This window comes from Hibiscus syriacus, unplaced genomic scaffold (genome assembly GCF_006381635.1).
Source record: "Hibiscus syriacus cultivar Baekdansim isolate YM2019G1 unplaced genomic scaffold, ASM638163v2 tig00110462_pilon, whole genome shotgun sequence".
Classification (NCBI taxonomy): domain Eukaryota; kingdom Viridiplantae; phylum Streptophyta; class Magnoliopsida; order Malvales; family Malvaceae; genus Hibiscus; species Hibiscus syriacus.
The window spans coordinates 31,328-47,778 of record NW_024062747.1 but is presented as its reverse complement, the minus strand read 5'-3'; the positions used below and the strand labels follow the sequence as shown (position 1 = coordinate 47,778).

The 16,451-nt window shown below is 33.5% G+C and overlaps 5 protein-coding genes across 8 annotated transcripts; 3 read left to right on the top strand and 2 right to left on the bottom strand.

The window, feature by feature from the left end:
* Nucleotides 1-1,015: 1,015 nt before the first annotated feature.
* LOC120126986 (beta-1,4-xylosyltransferase IRX14-like) lies at nucleotides 1,016-9,113 on the top strand. Of its 3 annotated transcripts, XR_005516497.1 has the most exons (4): nucleotides 1,016-1,829; nucleotides 1,947-2,483; nucleotides 3,199-3,525; nucleotides 8,973-9,113. XR_005516497.1 is itself a non-coding variant. In XM_039145006.1 (3 exons), exons 1-3 carry the CDS (start codon nucleotides 1,087-1,089, stop codon nucleotides 3,413-3,415), a joined length of 1,497 nt encoding a protein of 498 aa, XP_039000937.1. In that variant the 5' UTR covers nucleotides 1,016-1,086; the 3' UTR covers nucleotides 3,416-3,809. The 3 variants fall into 3 exon arrangements, 2 of the variants coding, with proteins under 2 accessions (XP_039000937.1, XP_039000938.1); XM_039145006.1 differs by lacking the exon at nucleotides 8,973-9,113 and having other exon boundaries at nucleotides 3,199-3,809; XM_039145007.1 differs by lacking the exon at nucleotides 8,973-9,113 and having other exon boundaries at nucleotides 1,018-1,829; nucleotides 1,947-2,516; nucleotides 3,199-3,283.
* LOC120126782 (germination-specific cysteine protease 1-like) lies at nucleotides 6,701-7,191 on the top strand. The gene is made up of 2 exons (XM_039144877.1): nucleotides 6,701-6,977; nucleotides 7,133-7,191. Exons 1-2 carry the CDS (start codon nucleotides 6,701-6,703, stop codon nucleotides 7,189-7,191), a joined length of 336 nt encoding a protein of 111 aa, XP_039000808.1.
* Nucleotides 7,149-8,055, top strand: LOC120126989 (oryzain beta chain-like). The gene is made up of 3 exons (XM_039145010.1): nucleotides 7,149-7,370; nucleotides 7,458-7,598; nucleotides 7,698-8,055. Exons 1-3 carry the CDS (start codon nucleotides 7,272-7,274, stop codon nucleotides 7,968-7,970), a joined length of 513 nt encoding a protein of 170 aa, XP_039000941.1. The 5' UTR covers nucleotides 7,149-7,271; the 3' UTR covers nucleotides 7,971-8,055.
* On the bottom strand, nucleotides 8,119-9,595 carry LOC120126987 (protein RER1A-like). 2 transcript variants are annotated; one of them, XM_039145008.1, is made up of 4 exons: nucleotides 9,035-9,595; nucleotides 8,618-8,798; nucleotides 8,439-8,504; nucleotides 8,119-8,384 (listed from the first exon to the last, which is right to left on the bottom strand). In XM_039145008.1, the coding sequence occupies exons 1-3, from the start codon at nucleotides 9,385-9,387 to the stop codon at nucleotides 8,448-8,450; spliced, it is 591 nt and encodes a 196-aa protein (XP_039000939.1). In that variant the 5' UTR covers nucleotides 9,388-9,595; the 3' UTR covers nucleotides 8,119-8,384; nucleotides 8,439-8,447. The 2 variants fall into 2 exon arrangements, with proteins under 2 accessions (XP_039000939.1, XP_039000940.1); XM_039145009.1 differs by having other exon boundaries at nucleotides 8,119-8,393; nucleotides 8,447-8,504.
* An 892-nt stretch (nucleotides 9,596-10,487) lies between these two features.
* On the bottom strand, nucleotides 10,488-14,480 carry LOC120126770 (small RNA degrading nuclease 1-like). The gene is given in 12 exon segments (XM_039144866.1): nucleotides 10,488-11,055; nucleotides 11,261-11,365; nucleotides 11,732-11,837; nucleotides 11,939-12,063; nucleotides 12,569-12,669; nucleotides 12,786-12,855; nucleotides 12,932-13,048; nucleotides 13,306-13,446; nucleotides 13,540-13,608; nucleotides 13,700-13,789; nucleotides 13,895-14,077; nucleotides 14,262-14,480. Coding segments are annotated over 12 exon segments (1,602 nt in total). The 5' UTR covers nucleotides 14,295-14,480; the 3' UTR covers nucleotides 10,488-10,593.
* Between the last annotated feature and the right edge of the window lie 1,971 nt (nucleotides 14,481-16,451).

Below are 16,451 nucleotides of genomic sequence, written 5' to 3'. Positions count from 1 at the left end.
AACAACGCTGGTTTTATCTTCTCGAATTTCACCATCATAATAAACAATAGCTGAAAGTCGCGCCATTATTTGAGTTTAAAAGTGTGGCAATATTATATCTGCAAAAAAAATAATTGAAACAAACCTGATTAAATAAATTATATATGAACAAAAATATAACAAATTTTTTTTTACAAATCAACGTAAATAATTTAAATAATATAATTTTATATTATTACATGCACCGCAAAACTATTTCGACGTATACTCCCGCTTTTCAATTTTACAAACATAAAAATTAATTGAAAATAATTAGTATAATATTTTTTCAAATAATAATAATAAACAATAAGTATAATTAAAAAATTATAACAAAATTACCTTATAACGAAAAATCGCACGAACTTTTAAATCAAATATGAAAAGATTGCCAGAATTATTGCTCGTTGACGAAATTGTTGTATTAATTTATAAGTTGAGAGGAGAGATGCGAGGAGATGTGAGAACCGGAAGAGTGTATTTATAAACATATAAGGTGTGGTACCTGCACCGCGTTATATGTAATTATTATATAGTGCGGAGCAGGGGGCGCGTTATACCCCACATATAACCCAGTCAACGTATAGCGCGGTACAGAGGGCGCGCTATACTCTATGTGACGCCAAATCAACATATATCACGATTTAAAGAGCGCGCTTTACTACTACAGGTGTTAGATCAAAAAATATAATCTGACTAATATTATATTAATAAATATATCGATCACCAGTGATTTTTTCAGAAAAACACAAGTAAGTAAGCAAGCAGTAGCATCTTTCCATGCGCAATTAAATTATTATTATTTTCTTGAATTTCCAGCTTTTTAATCGTGTCTAAATTCGAGTATTAAGCTTTGTTGCCACCTGGGCCCCCTCCTTTAATCATGTGCTTATGTCTTAAAAGAAAAGAAGAAGAAATTAAGCAGCAAAACTTAAAAATTAATTCAACTATCATAAAATTTTTCCATTAATCAAGCTTAACTCCACACCTTCCCTTACCAAATCAAAACCAATCCCTCTTATAATTCCATAAACTTCTTCCCGCAGGAGCTTCGGGAGAGGGGCGACAATGAAGCTTTCGGCGTTGCACCAGAGCTATCTCAGCCGCCGGAGCAACAGCTTCAGGTCATCAGGACCGTTAGATTCGTCATCCGACACCGGCTATAAATCGCCCGCAGCTGTTTTCTGGCTTATCCTCCACGGTCTCTGTTGTTTAATTAGCTTAGTTCTCGGATTCCGTTTTTCTCGTTTGGTCTTCTTCTTCTTATTCTCCACTTCTTCCTCCAACCTCTACACGCCGCCGTTTCGTTCAGCTGTCGAGCTTGCCAAAACCCTCGATGTTCAGTCCGTTCTGTCCTCCTCCCCCTTCGCTAATAACCTCCGGTTGCCGTTGCCGAACAAGACGGCGACGAATTCACGAGTTGTTGTAGGGCGGCACGGTATCCGGATCCGTCCGTGGCCGCATCCGGACCCGGTTGAGGTTATAAAGGCGCATCAGATCTTGGAGAGAGTTCAAAAGGAGCAGAGGTTACAATTCGGTGTGAAGGATCCGAGGGCAATTATTGCGGTCACTCCGACGTATGTACGGACTTTCCAAGCGCTGCATTTGACCGGTGTGATGCACTCACTAATGGTGGTTCCGTACGATCTGATCTGGATCGTGGTGGAAGCTGGCGGTGTCAGTAATGAAACGGCGTCGCTTATTGCAAAATCTGGTTTGAAAACTATCCACCTCGGATTCAATCAACGGATGCCGAATTCCTGGGACGAACGACATAAATTGGAGTCCAAAATGCGGCTTCACGCTTTAAGGTAATCGTTTATTAAATTTTCATTTAATTAAAAAGTGATGGCATGTCAATTATGCGTTTCGGAATTAGGTTGTTATAATTGGTGGTTGACTCCAATTTTATGTTACTTTGATGGCAGAATTGTAAGAGAGAAGAAACTAGATGGAATTGTTATGTTTGCGGATGATAGTAATATGCATAGTATGGAACTTTTTGATGAGATCCAAAATGTGAAATGGTTCGGAGCAGTTTCCGTTGGAATACTTGCTACTTCAGCTAATATTGATAAGTCGTCAGATCAGGAGGAAGAGGAGAATCCTATAATGCCAATTCAAGGTCCAGCGTGTAATGCATCTAGTATGTTGGCAGGATGGCATACTTTTAATACATTGCCCTTTGCAGGGAAAAGTGCTGTTAATATTGATGATAGATTGACTGTGCTGCCCAGGAAGTTGGAGTGGTCAGGGTTTGTTTTGAATTCTAGGTTACTTTGGAAAAGTGGAGAAGATAAGCCAGAATGGATTAAGGATATAGATAAGTTGGATGGGGATGTTGAGAGTCCATTGGGTTTGATTACAGAACCTTTGATGGTGGAGCCACTTGGAAGCTGTGGTCGTCAAGTTTTACTCTGGTGGCTTCGAGTTGAAGCTCGTGCTGATAGCAAATTTCCTCCCAGGTGAATCTCTCATCTGACTCTCATTATATTTTGGTATTGTGCTGCCTATTTACTAAAGATTAAAAAGAAGACCAATGACAATATAAGCTCGTCTATAATGATTAAGTTTAATAATTATAGCTGTGCCAAATATGTTAATTTTTTTCCCACTTGATTGAGGTTTGATGAATATGAACTCTACAAGGTTAGATAATGAAATTGATGTCAGATTGACCATACAGTCATATGGTAGTGAAATCTTCAGTCATATGGTGCATCATGGGGGTTGAACAGGAGTAAGTAATTGTTGAGCGGTCATGGTTGTTGCTCTTGTAGATTATTTGGTCTAGTATTCTCTCTTGGACTTATCCTACTTGTGGACTGATATGTTAGCAGTCTCTGCATTTGTTAAGTTGTTTACTGAATGGTGTCAATTAATAACATTCAACTTAGGATGGTAGAAGTAACTTTTTTACCTTTTCTGATATGATTACGTATGCGTTTTTGAGGAATTCATTGTGATTGCAAGTATATTTATTATACCCTTATAGTTTTAAGTTACTTCTTTTGTTTGTTTGTTTCATATATGTGTGTATTACATAATGTATAACATGTTTCCATGATGCTTCATGCAGCATTCTAAACATATGGGCTATAGTTGTCTTTTATGCATGTATTGGTTTGCATGCTATAGTTGTTGGACAACCCATCAATTACTAGTTTGTACATCATGCAGATGGATTATTGACCCTCCTTTGGACGTCACCATCCCATCAAAACGCACTCCATGGCCAGATGCTCCCCCTGAACTCCCTACGAAAGAAAAACCAGAGACGGGCATTCAAGAGTCCATAGTGAAACATACTACCAAAACCCGAACATCCAGATCAAAACATCGAAGCAAAAGGAAGCATGAAACAAGAACAGACACAGGTTTCGACAAGTCATTCTGAACAAAACTAAAGTCATGGTTGGCAATTCATGCATTAAGAGATTCAAAACTTGTGCGAGAAGAAACTTGATTGACAAGGGAGAAATGCAGATGATCTTATTCAGGTGTTGGGTACGAATGAATAGACACCCCTTGCAGCAGGCCAGTTTATACATTCATTTCTGTTTTGAGTTTCTCTTCCTCCTCCCTAGTTTCTTCTTCTATTTTTCCATCTATAGCTTGTTGGGGTGATTGATATTCTGTTTCGTCGAGGAATGTCAGCCAGGTCTGGCTCTCTTGTCTTGCAAGATGCTGACATTTGACATGCTTTTCATTTACAAATTTATACATAATCTTTCAATAGAACTCATAGAGTTTTCATCCGTTGTTGGTTTAAGGTTAGATACAACACTAAGGTGGTGTTTGTTTTTACTGTATAAGGTCTGCAAAGCTCTTATGTCTGCGCCGCGCAGACATTGAGCTTCGCATACCGTTTGTTTTTTAAATATTAATTTTTTAATATTATATTATATATTAATATATAAAATAATTTATATGATATAAAATTAATATCTATAATATAATATTAAAAAATAATATTAAATTAATATATAATATAATATTAAAAAATTAATATTTAATATATATATATTAATTTTAATATCAATTTTTTTAATATTATATTATAGATATTTAATTTTATATCATATAAATTATTTTATATATTATTAATATTTTATATTTATTTTAATTATTTTGATTTAAGTTTAAATATAATATTTTTTTGGATTTGTTATTTTTAAATTATATTTAAACTTTTTATACAAAATGTAAGTATTTAAACCACATTGCTTAATAAAAAATGATTTCATTATTTGATAATTATTATTTTAAGATATAAAAAATTATAAATTATGTTTTTAAAATTTTAAAATATAATCACAATTAAATAAAAAATAATCATAAAATAATTTGATAAATTAAAAAATATTTTCTATAAATATTATATAATTATAAAAATAAATTATGAATATATATTTAAAAAATTAAAAGTATTACATAATTGCATATTTAAAAAAATCATATAATTTAATGATCATTTATAAATTTTATTCTATAAAACTTATAAAACTAAAATACATGTGATTATGTGAGAGTTATAATATAATTAATAAGGTAGTGTTTTTTTTAAAAAAAAATTATTATTGTAGTTGTATGAATTATTTAAATTTTAGTATTGTAAAACTAAAATTATTTAAATCTAAATATTGCAAAATTCTTTTAAGTTTAAAAAATAAGTTTATTTATATTTCAGTTTATTTTAGCAGTTTGCAGACGTTAAAAAACAAGCAGTCTTCTTCTTGCATACTGTAGACTTTTGGTCCACCTCTTCTGCTACAGATGCTTGCAGATGTAGTCTGCATACTGCAGATCTTTTACCTCTGCGAAAATAAACACCACCTAAGAAGGAAAAAAATTCTTTCATTTCCAAACACCTCATTCTGTGTCTTGAATTCCTGTAGATTAAGAATGAAATTTTTTGGAGAGGCAGCGGTTGCAACCAAAGATTATTGTTATTATTATACGTAACAGTTAATATGAAACAGGGTAGGCAGAGTGGTTCAAAGGGTTCCCTTGGCTTTTTATTTTATTGGCCATTATATTTAACATTTTGCTGAAATGTTAGTATGAAATGGACCTATCAGCTATCTTACAACCTTATCGGCCATTATATTTAACATTATATCAACATATCGGCTTTGCCATGAACCCGACGAAAACCTCCAAAATCACCAACCAACCATTCTTCTATGTGAAGCTAATGAGGAATCTTTTATTACCATAATAATAATAAAAATGGCACTTGTGTCAAATCATTTTTCTACAAAGACCTTTCTTAAAGTTACGAACTTAATCATTTGTGTCAAATCCGCACTTGCCTTACTTCAATGGGTTCTGGAGTTTTGGAGTTTTAAATCATTGATTTTTTTTTCTTGGGATACTCACATTGAAACCACATACAAACTAGTTGATTGAGAAGCCATAAATTTAATGAAACTTTATGTTTAATAACTGTTTTGACCATTATACTATAGCGGAATTATCAGTTTAGAACATGTTATTTATTTTATCGTTTTGGTACATGTATATCTATTCTCTCAGTTTGATATTTGTACTATCATCCTGTTATTTCCAATAAAAAAAGTGTTGTGTGATTCATTCAGAAACTTTCTTATGTACATAAAAGTTTGAAATAGTTCTAAAAATATAGAAAACCCTAAACATATAAAAGAAAAAGGAAAATGTTTAAAAATCAGAATTTATGTGTCGAATTTATATATATATTTTTTAAATTATAGTTATGTTTAATTTATTTTTAAAAAAATTAAAGAAAAATCATTAAATCATTAAAAAGTTTAAAAAACTTTTGGAGTTTGTAAAAGGAATTTCAGATATTTTAAATGAATTTTATTATTATATTTGAATTCTCTAATTTTTGAGGACTTTTTAATTTTATTATTTTATTACATATGTCATCATATCATTGGGTTATGTCAAAAAAATTTAATAAAAATGCAATGGGATACTGTGATAACAAAACTGACAGAAAAAAGTTTAATTTATTTTGAGAGATTCCATCCAAATTGGAACATTTATTCCAATGGAATTTCGTATGAGTGAGAATGGAGAAAAGAACATGAAAGCATGTTAGTGGTATGGGGGTGTAGCATATGATCAAATTGCCAAGAAAAAGATGAGTATGAATATTGGAGCAAATTTGGGGTTTATACATTTTGCAAGTTGCAACTATTTGAGTGCGTTAAAACAATTCTGCTGCAAACCATTAATTACTTGAAAAATAAGCCAAATATTTTATGGTCTTCCTGCTTCCATTCTTGGGTAGGCTAAGAGAAACCCTTTACCCTGGGAAATCTTTCACATCAAAAAGGATTTGATTTGTCCAAGTTCCAACGCCCCGCCCATCCCCGCCCCTTCTTTTAAAATTATTTTCCCAACCGTTCTACGGTGCGGTTTCAATTATTTAAACCATTTCATTCTGCCTTTATAAGCCCCACATTCTCTCTTTATTTCATCAAAGACTTCCACTCCAAGAAAACAAACCCTTTTCATAATCTCACATGGAAGTAAACCTTTCCGCCCTTCTTCTTCTTCTTCTTCTTCTTCTTCAGCTTGGCTTCTTCACCTTAGCTTCTTCTTCATCGAGCTGGAGAAGCGATGATGAAGTGATGGGGTTGTACAAATCATGGCTCGTTAAGCATGCCAAAGCGTACTTGGAGAAGAAGAGATGAGGTTCGGAATCTTTAAGGATAATTTGAGATTCATTGATGAACATAACTTTAAGAACACTACATTTAAGCTTGGGTTGAATAAGTTTGCTGATTTAACTAACCAAGAGTACCGAGCCAAGTTCTTGGGCACCAGGACTGACCCAATGCGTCGAGTCATGACGTCCAAGAACCCCAGCCGACGTTATGCTTACTGTGCCGGCGAGAACTTACCGGATTCGGTTGACTGGAGAGAGCACGGAATCGTCAGCCCGGTGAAAGATAAAGGAAATTGTGGTGAGTATTCGTTTTTAATTTCTAACTTCAGATTATAATATTAGATTACTTAAGGTTTAAGGCTTTGTGGTATTCGCCATTATTTTTTTAGTTTCAAATAGAAATATACCAGTCAAAAGATTACCTAAAATTTAATAATTTGGTTACAATTGCAGGAAGTTGTTGGGCATTCTCAACAATTGCAGCAGTGGAAGGCATAAACACAAAATTGTGACCGGCGAAATAATCTCTTTATCAGAACAAGAACTCATAGATTGTGATCGATCCTACGACTCCGGTTGCAATGGTGGCCTGATGGACTATGCCTTCCAATTCATTATTGATAATGGAGGCATCGACACTGAAAAAGACTATCCTTACCTTGGCTTTGATAGCCAATGTGATCCAGCAAAAGTCAGTTTTCAATGCTTACATCCCAACTCGTCAGTAATCTTGCAGTTTCAGTTTATGGATTCTGATGTTTTCTTTTTCTTTTAACAGAAAAATGCTAAGGTTGTTAGCATTGATGGGTACGAGGGTGTTATTCCGAATGATGAGAACGCTTTAAAAAAGGCTGTCGCCCATCAGCCTGTGAGTATCGCCATTGAAGCCGGTGGCAGAGCTTTCCATCTCTATGAATCGGTAAGCTCATCTATGCGTCTCATGCAAAATTGTCACTTCACAATTCTTTACAACAAACGGCGTGTTTAATAATTTGTCATTGTTTGAACATATTTTCAGGGAGTTTTCAACGGTGAATGCGGGTCTGCTTTAGACCATGGTGTCGTCGTTGTCGGATATGGCTCCAACGATATCGGTCAAGATTATTGGATTGTGAGGAATTCATGGAGAAGCAAGTGGGGTGAAAATGGATATATAAAGATGGAGCGTAATGTTAATACTAATACAGGCAAGTGCGGCATTGCATTGGAGGCTTCCTATCCAGTTAAGAATGAGGCAAATATCATCAAAACTTACGATAACGAAAGCACGGAGAATATAGGTAGTGCTTGAATATTTGATGCAATTGAAGACCAGAAAGACAGAAAGTAATGATATACTCGGACTTTATCATTGTTCTACATACATATATATATATATATGTATCAAGCACAACAGATGGAAAACTGGTATTGTTGCGACTTGTGGTTCATGCAATTTAAATTCAAAAGACTATCTTTATTTGCCGAGTACTCTCTAGCAATTTGGATTAACATACATAAATTCAACTTCACAACTAAAAATGATGTATATTAACAGGACTTGCTTGATTGGTTCCATCTTCTGCGAAATACATTTGAGAAGTTACCGAACAGGTGACAAGGAATGTCGTATTTCCCTTTCATTACAAACCATTATTTGGCAATACCTTTGGTTTCTCAAAACAAAAGCTTCTCTTTAGCATCCTAAGGCTAACTCAGTAAAAAGCTAGAGGAAATGAACAAATATGCAATATACTATTGGTGATGTTTTTGATAATACCTGTTGAATTTAATCCGTAGGAAGGTTGGTTCTTTCTTTTGAAGACACCTTCTTGCCATCGTATCGCTAACAAAAGAAACAAAGAATGACGTGTATTTAGCAACATCAAGCGCACAATCGAATAACACCGATGAAAAATATGACACCAAGTATCTCGGAAAACGGATCAGAGGGAATACCTGTTTCCCAAAGGAGAAAGGAACGTATTTATATTTGATCATGTGTGATATCTGTCTCTTCATGGTTAGGATGAAGAGGGTAAACCAGTAGAAAAGAAGTACTGGCCAACAGACAGGCACATCAAACACTCTGTAGAATGTCATCACAAAACCAATGCTAAAAGCCACCATAATAGAGTGCCTTCACAAAGAAAAGGGTGCATGTAAGCATTCAACACCAAACTTTATAGAATTTTATGATCTCTTCATTAACCAGGCATTGATATGATAATAATTAAAAGAACTTCGCATTAAACATTTTCTAGCAACTTTCTCATGATTCCATTCGATTCAATTAAATGTGGTTTAATTTTAGTTGAAGACAATCAAATGATGAAATCGCAGCAGTTCGGAATAGATAAGAGGGAAATGGCGAACCAGAATTTGAACTCGGGGAGTCGGCGAACGAAAGGGCGAAACTCATCGGATCCACGGGTGGGGAGGGAAGGGCCGTCCTGCATCTCGGGGTCCACCTGAGGGGAAAGGAATTGAATCAGCAGATTCAGCAAGTAGATGCCTAGGCCGTAAGTGACGATGTAAAAGCCCTGCACCAAGTACACGCGTACGGCGTAGAGCGCCATTAAAGTCAGGCATCCGATCCAACGGCTCACAATGTGCGGGATCATTTTGTCCAGGACGTGCCGGTACCGCCGGGAAATCTCGAAGATCCACCGTGATACGTTGGATGCATCGTTACCTCCAAGGGAACTTCCATTGGGTCTGGTTTCCATCGGAGGACCCCACAAAGCAAACAAAGGCCTATTTTATTTTTCTGATAAAACAGGACACTTCCTTCCTGTAAGCTTTTTTAACATAGTCTTCGTCCTATAATTAACTCTACAGAGCCTTTCCAAGCCTCTGGTTTTCGACCCCTGCTTCAGAATCAGCACATTTGTTTTTTGTGAGGTCAACGTCATCCACTGCTTGCGCTGAACCCGACCTTTTTCCTTCCCCTTTTTCTTATGTATTCAGATGATTTTCCCATTTTTCAAACAAAAATACCATTTTCATATTTAGGAATAATGCCGTATTTGGTACATATCTTTTCAAAATATCCATTTTAGTACCCATATTTTAAAAGTATTCAATGTTATACTTATCCTTTGATTAATTCTCTAATATTACACTTGTACTTTGATAAAATATTTCATGAAGTATTTATATTTCTAAAATATTTAATATAATATGTTTATTTTATTTAAATATTTAATATAATACATGAACTATCATCTTGTGTATTATTATAATATTTAAACTATTATTATATGTCTTATTATGATACCTGAGTTAATATCATTAATAAATATATGTATTATTATAATATTATAATACATGAACTACAATAATATATACATAATAACAATTCAAGTACCGTATTTGATAATTTATTAAAATATATGTATTGCATTAGACATTCTAAAAATATAAAATCACATTAAATATTTTATCAAAATACTAGTACTAAATGCGACAATATCCCTGATATTTTATGAATTTTGAAACTTAATATTTTGCTTATTTATACTCTTAAGATTTAAAGTTTGATCCTAAATAGTATCGGATAAAATGATTCAAAACTTAAAAAAAATCACATCAACTAACCATTAAACCGATAAAAAATTATGCTAAAGCTTAAAAAATCAGTTTAAAGATTAAGTGAAAGGAATTATTAAACTGGAAAAAATCTAATAAAATAATATTTTAGTTTTAATATCCAATTAAAATATTCTAAAGTTTAAAAATCAATTTATAATTTGATCAATGAAATTATAAAATTCTGCAAAATCTGATGAGACGTGTTTGAAGACAGTTTGATTTAATTCCACAAGGCAAAAGGCATGGCGTTCCCAACTCCAGCAAAACTGAACACAACACTTGCAACGTACCGGGCATAAGTGAGACTATAAAAAACAATAGTCGATGACAATGAGTTGAACCTATTTCTTTCTGTTAAGACCCTTTTTCATTTCATCAACCTTCTTTACAAGGTTAGATATCATCTTCTCCTGCAGCACAATTTTAGCATCTTTTTCCTTCAGTTCTTGCTTCAATCGTTCCATCTCTTTTAAGTGCTCATCAGGCTGATTGGAATTTTCCTTCGTCTCCTCCGCAATTTTCTCCTCTGCGATTTTTTCATCTGTCTCCACTTCTGTGGATTCGGTCGATTCCTTTGCTCTTTCATTTGACGGAACTTCGGTAAGAGAATTGTCATGAGCTGTTTCCTCGTCCGTCTTCAACCTTTTGGATTTGATCAGTTTTTCCTCGCCCTCAAATGCTCTTTTATTCGACCAAACTTCACGATGAGAATGGTCCTGTGCCATTTTTCGGATGTATATACTAGCGTTTTTTCCATTACCAAACTGAAAGTTAACTAGTTTCTGAGGCAGTCCGGATGAATCCTGACATAAGAGATAAAAGGACCCAAAGTTAGCACTTCATTAAAGACACAAAAGGGTGTTCCCATTGATGGCATCGACATTCATAAAATGTTCATCACAACGAAGAACATCATAATGCTGCAGAATGAACATTTGATGATTGATATATCGTGAAGAAATTGTGGCCCTGTGAATGAAAAACCAGGGTAGTTCAAAAAATATGCACCTTCTCTTCTTCGCCATCCATATTTTCATATGCTTGGCTTGCTTCTGGAGGACTATTAAAGACAGCAAATGCAGAATAATGACGACCTTGAAGCTTTTTAGATGGCTGCCAACAAATAATTCACCATATTAGAAACTTGGCAATGATAAATGAAAAAAGGAAGCTTGATGGGAGAGAGCTTTTCAAAGACCCATGTCTGACCAATTCTTCACTAGTCTCAAGATCCATGTCATTGACGATTAAAGAAACAAGAACAGATTCTGTAATGAAAGGGTTATTTGAGATTTAAGAATTTAGCTCAACTTTCAAGTGCCACAGAAGTGCAGTTTATCAGAGTATTTGGGAATATCTCAAGAGAAAACATCTCTTCACTAGTCTCAATCTTTTAAACATAAGATATGAAACAAATCCGCGTAAAGAAAAGCTAAGCCAAGGACCTCTAAAGAGAAGAAGAAAGAAGATATAATCAACCTTTGGTTCAATTGCAACAGCTCCAGGAATGATTCTGGAAATTTCTTCTCTACGAACATTGACTGGTATTTTGTGGAGTAGTAGCTTCTCCCTTTCCGGTTCAGGTGCCAGGTTTTCCAAAAAAAAATGAGAGGAAAAAGAACTAGATATGCGTAGATGTTAATGATAAACAATTGAAAATAAAGATAACCAGCGGTCAAACTCCATACATCTAGAACCAGGGTGATTTCACCACGCTCTAGCTTAGCAAGAACCAGTTTCATTGCAGCACATGCATCATCTAGACAATTATGAGCAGCACCTGGCTTTCGAACTTCGTATCCCAGTACAGACTGTAAAAACAATGCACAGAAAGTTAAAACCTAAAACAAGCATCTAAAACTACCAGTAGGTTTCACTTTCCATAGCACCATGCAAGTTCTTCACTAAGAACAAAGCACTCTTAATTCTGGTTACCCAGACACGGAAAGAGTTGCTACGGCTATGCTCAATTCATTCTTTATCCATATATTTTGGAGGGTTATACCTCAATACTCATATCCAAATAAGTGTCAGATACAGTTACTTCAGGGAAAATGAAAAGGGAGGGTAACATAGTTTGTAGTTAAATAGTCAGAACTCAAAAATATTAATATTTTTATTGATAACTCATTCATGGAACATCCTAAACATATGAGTTCTTAATTTGAGTAGCCAAAAAGGAAAAGCAATGCAGCATTTAATCTAAAAGATGTGAAACATGCACAAACAACACATGCAGCATTTCTGGTTCTTTCCCACAAAAAATGTGCTTTTTATTATTATTATTTTAAAGAAAAATAAACTACTAATACTTACCTTGCATAAGTTATTCAAAGATGGTTTTCTAAGGATAGGTGCATCCGAATATTTGAAGATATATGAGGTGTCAATCACTCTTGCATGGTTTATCTTTAAAACTGTATAAAGAAAACAGCAAAATTTGAAGGATGAGAAAGGAATCATAACCAAGACCTAATAGGCAGTTGGTTCCACCATAAAATGAAATCAAACTTTTAGCCATTATGCAACATACCTTGCAAATCATTGTGCAAACTATGTCCTACTGAAATAGTTCCACCGGATAACAGTTTCTTCATGGATTTCTATGAAATGTTCCATAGCTCAGATAAACAAACATTGAAGGAGGTCCAAGAAACATAAAGATTAGCCATTCCATACCTGTATGTCAGCTACTGAACAAGTAACACCATCCAAGTCTCCTGCTGCAACTCCAGTTATCTCAGTCCGATAATCAGACACCGCTTTGTTTGGTTTCACAAGTTGATCGATTTTGATCTGAAAAAAGACCAAACGCAGCCGGAAAAAAATCATTTTAGATAGAAAAAGATAAATAAATGATATATACCAATTAAGTGCATTTAGCTGAAGTAACTTGAGGGTACAATAGCCAAATTAGAAACATGGAAGAGGAAAGTACATAGCAAGTTTTATATTCTTCTGAGGTGGTTTATCGAAAACTAGTTTACATTAAGATGCTGCAGTATCAAAGGTCCCCCTTTTTTATAATTCTATAAAGAAATTACGCTTGATACCTGTAAATCACGATCTACAGCACAAACTCTCACCAATGCTTCAGTGCCATCTTCACAGAGAACCATTTCACAATCAACAGCAATCATTGCATTTGACTTCATCGCCTGAGATTTTTTAGGGGGCTTGGTAACAATCCATCCCTGAGTTTATTATAACCGATCAGGATTCTGAAGGATGGATAGAAGCATAAACAAGGTTAAAGCAGAAACCAAAAAGAGATAACAGTAATTAACCTCATCCACTGTCGGGAAGGCATAATCAAGTAGATATTGGGGGTGTTCCAGAGTTAAACGAACAAGACTCTGCACTGCCACATAACCAATTAGACCAATTACAAAATAGCACTACAAAGCTAATCAAGATATGAATTTCCTCAGAAAAATGTCATTATACCTGCTCAGGGGATTCGATGTCCCAAGATTGTTTTCTAAATTGTTCCACTATGTTTCTATTTGAATGACTTTGCAAAACTATAGAGAAAAGCTGCAAACAAGCAAGTGAGAGGGAAAAAACATAACATTAGCATCCTCAAACCAAGATTACCAAAAAAATAGAGTAATTGAAAACAATATGCAATCATGAATTTACTTTCAAATCATCCTTTTTAGTAAATGTCTTAAGAAACGATACTAAGACATCATTGGTCCGCCTCGAAGGATCACTCAAAGAAGCACCGAATTTTTTGTCATAACTTCTCAAAAAATCCTACCATCCTCCTTGTGTGCCTTCCAGTCCTCGCTTTTGAACTAACTTCACGATTTCAACAAGAATCTGTTCATAAAAACTGAGCTCAAGTAAAAATGTAACGTTATACTTCAAAAGTAAGTACTTCGATTAATCCACTTGCTAAACCAAAAGAATTACAAAATCCAATTTAGCAAACAGAACGAAACAAAATGCAATGCTTGCTGCAATAACTAATATAAATAAAAAAAATTACGTCGAAACACCCTACCTTCTTCTCAGCCGTTTCGAGTTTCTCGTCCATTAGGAATCCACGAAAGAGAGGAGGGACTGAAGGAGGCGTAAAGGGTTTCAAATAACGGCAGGGTAGTGGTGTCGCGGGCAGCTATTTCGCAGTATCGGCGCTGTCCACCACCGATGAAGACCTCAATAGTTGTCTGAACGAATTTCACAACAGCAGTGGATCGCGGCCACATGTAGATGTGTAGAAATAGAAGCAATAAGGTAACCGATAGCTTTTAAAAAATATATGCTTCTCCACAAACCAAACAAATAAGAGTATGAGATGAGACAGAGTAACAGGTGGGATTGAAAACATAAAATCAAATACAGCAGAGTGATAACGAACTAAAAGAAGCAGAAAACAGAGAGCTCAAAATCTCATGACTCAATGACAACTATCCAAATTATGTTTAGGTTTTCAAAAATTACAGAAGGAAACTTGGCGGCGGTATGTCTGATGACTGATGAGGGATGAGAGTAGGCGGTTCAACCGGGTCTGTTCAAATCGAGCAGTAACGAAGGGAATAGTTAATCATAAAATAAAGTACATAAATGATCCGATTATAAAATGTCATTTTGTTGAATTTTCACTTATTAAAAGTTATAAAATCATCCTGTAATTATAGGGTATTGTTTTTTGAGTCTTTCAATTATTAAAAGTTATAAATGATCATTTGACAATTTATATGTTTCAAACTTATCTTTTTTAATTAAAAAATTGACGATCGTTTGAGATGGACATTAACATTTTGACTAAGATATAATAAAACATGATCTTAGAACTATTTGAGTTGTATTGTATGGAACAAATCTTCATTTACATTATGTCGTTGAACTAGTACTTGAAATATTATGTTGTAGAGTTAGTGCTTGAAAGCAACACTAATTTCGATAGACATCATTAAAATATAAGTTTATTATATCTCAGTTAGCATGTTAACCTAAAACTCAAATGATTGTCAAATTTTTAATGAAAAATGATGAGTTTAAAACATATGAATAATCGGGTGAGCATTTGTAACTTTTACTAGTTTGAGGATTCAACAAAACAATACCCTATAATTAAAGATCATTTTATAACTTTTAATAGTTAGATGAATGAACAAAGCAACACTGTGTAACTGAATGACCATTTGTGTACTCTATCCTAGACTTAAATGGTTAAATATCAAATATGGTCCTAAAATTCGTTTTATATCTAATAATAGTCTTTTGCGATTATTGAAATTTAATAAAAGGTTTAAGTATGTTCCAAGACCATATACTCTTGTATATTTGGATTTAATCCTCTTACTTTTATTTTCAATAATTTACTTTCTACTCTAATGTTTAAAAATTCGAGACCAATGTATAATATCATTAAAATTCTTTTATTGAATCCGTCGATATATAAATTAAAATAAAAAAATATTAACATAAAAATCATGAAAATAAAATAAAATTATAATTTATTCAAATTTAATGACATAATTTTAATAATATTGATGCTTGAACTTGATTTTTACAATATAAAGAATAGAGAAACTAAATTTTAAAAATAAGAAATTAAATTTTAATTTTACAAAGAGTATATAAACTTGACACATTTAAATCTCATAAAAATGATATTACTATATCAGATAACTTTTGTTAATGATTCATTCTAGATTATAAACTAATGTTAATTGTGAAATAATATTTCTGGGATTATTATCACATATATTAATAGTGAATTTTTTTTATTAAGTAGAAGATATTACAATATCAATGTAAATATTAGAATTCTAACCCACACAAAATGAGATAATATGAACTTTTTTAACCGCTAGATCAATTAATGAATCTCTTAATGGTGAATTTTTTATATACTAAAATCAGTTAGTTTGACAAATGAAAGTATACAATGTGCACTGCCAAAAGTACAAGCTACATTATAAATTGAAATCATAAAATAAAGGTACCCAAAGAGTAAATAACTCAAAAAGTTCAAGAATTAAATGTCTTCTTCGTATGACTAAATTTAGTCACACCATCGTTCCGTTTTCTATTACATAATTTCTTTAGTTTGATTTTACAATTTAACGAAATTTCGTTGCTTATTTTCTTTCATTGTAAGTAAATATCAAAAAAAAATTATTTTTGAGGAAAAAAAACACAAAAAAAAATTATATATATAATCATGTTAGTTTCTAATTGAGCT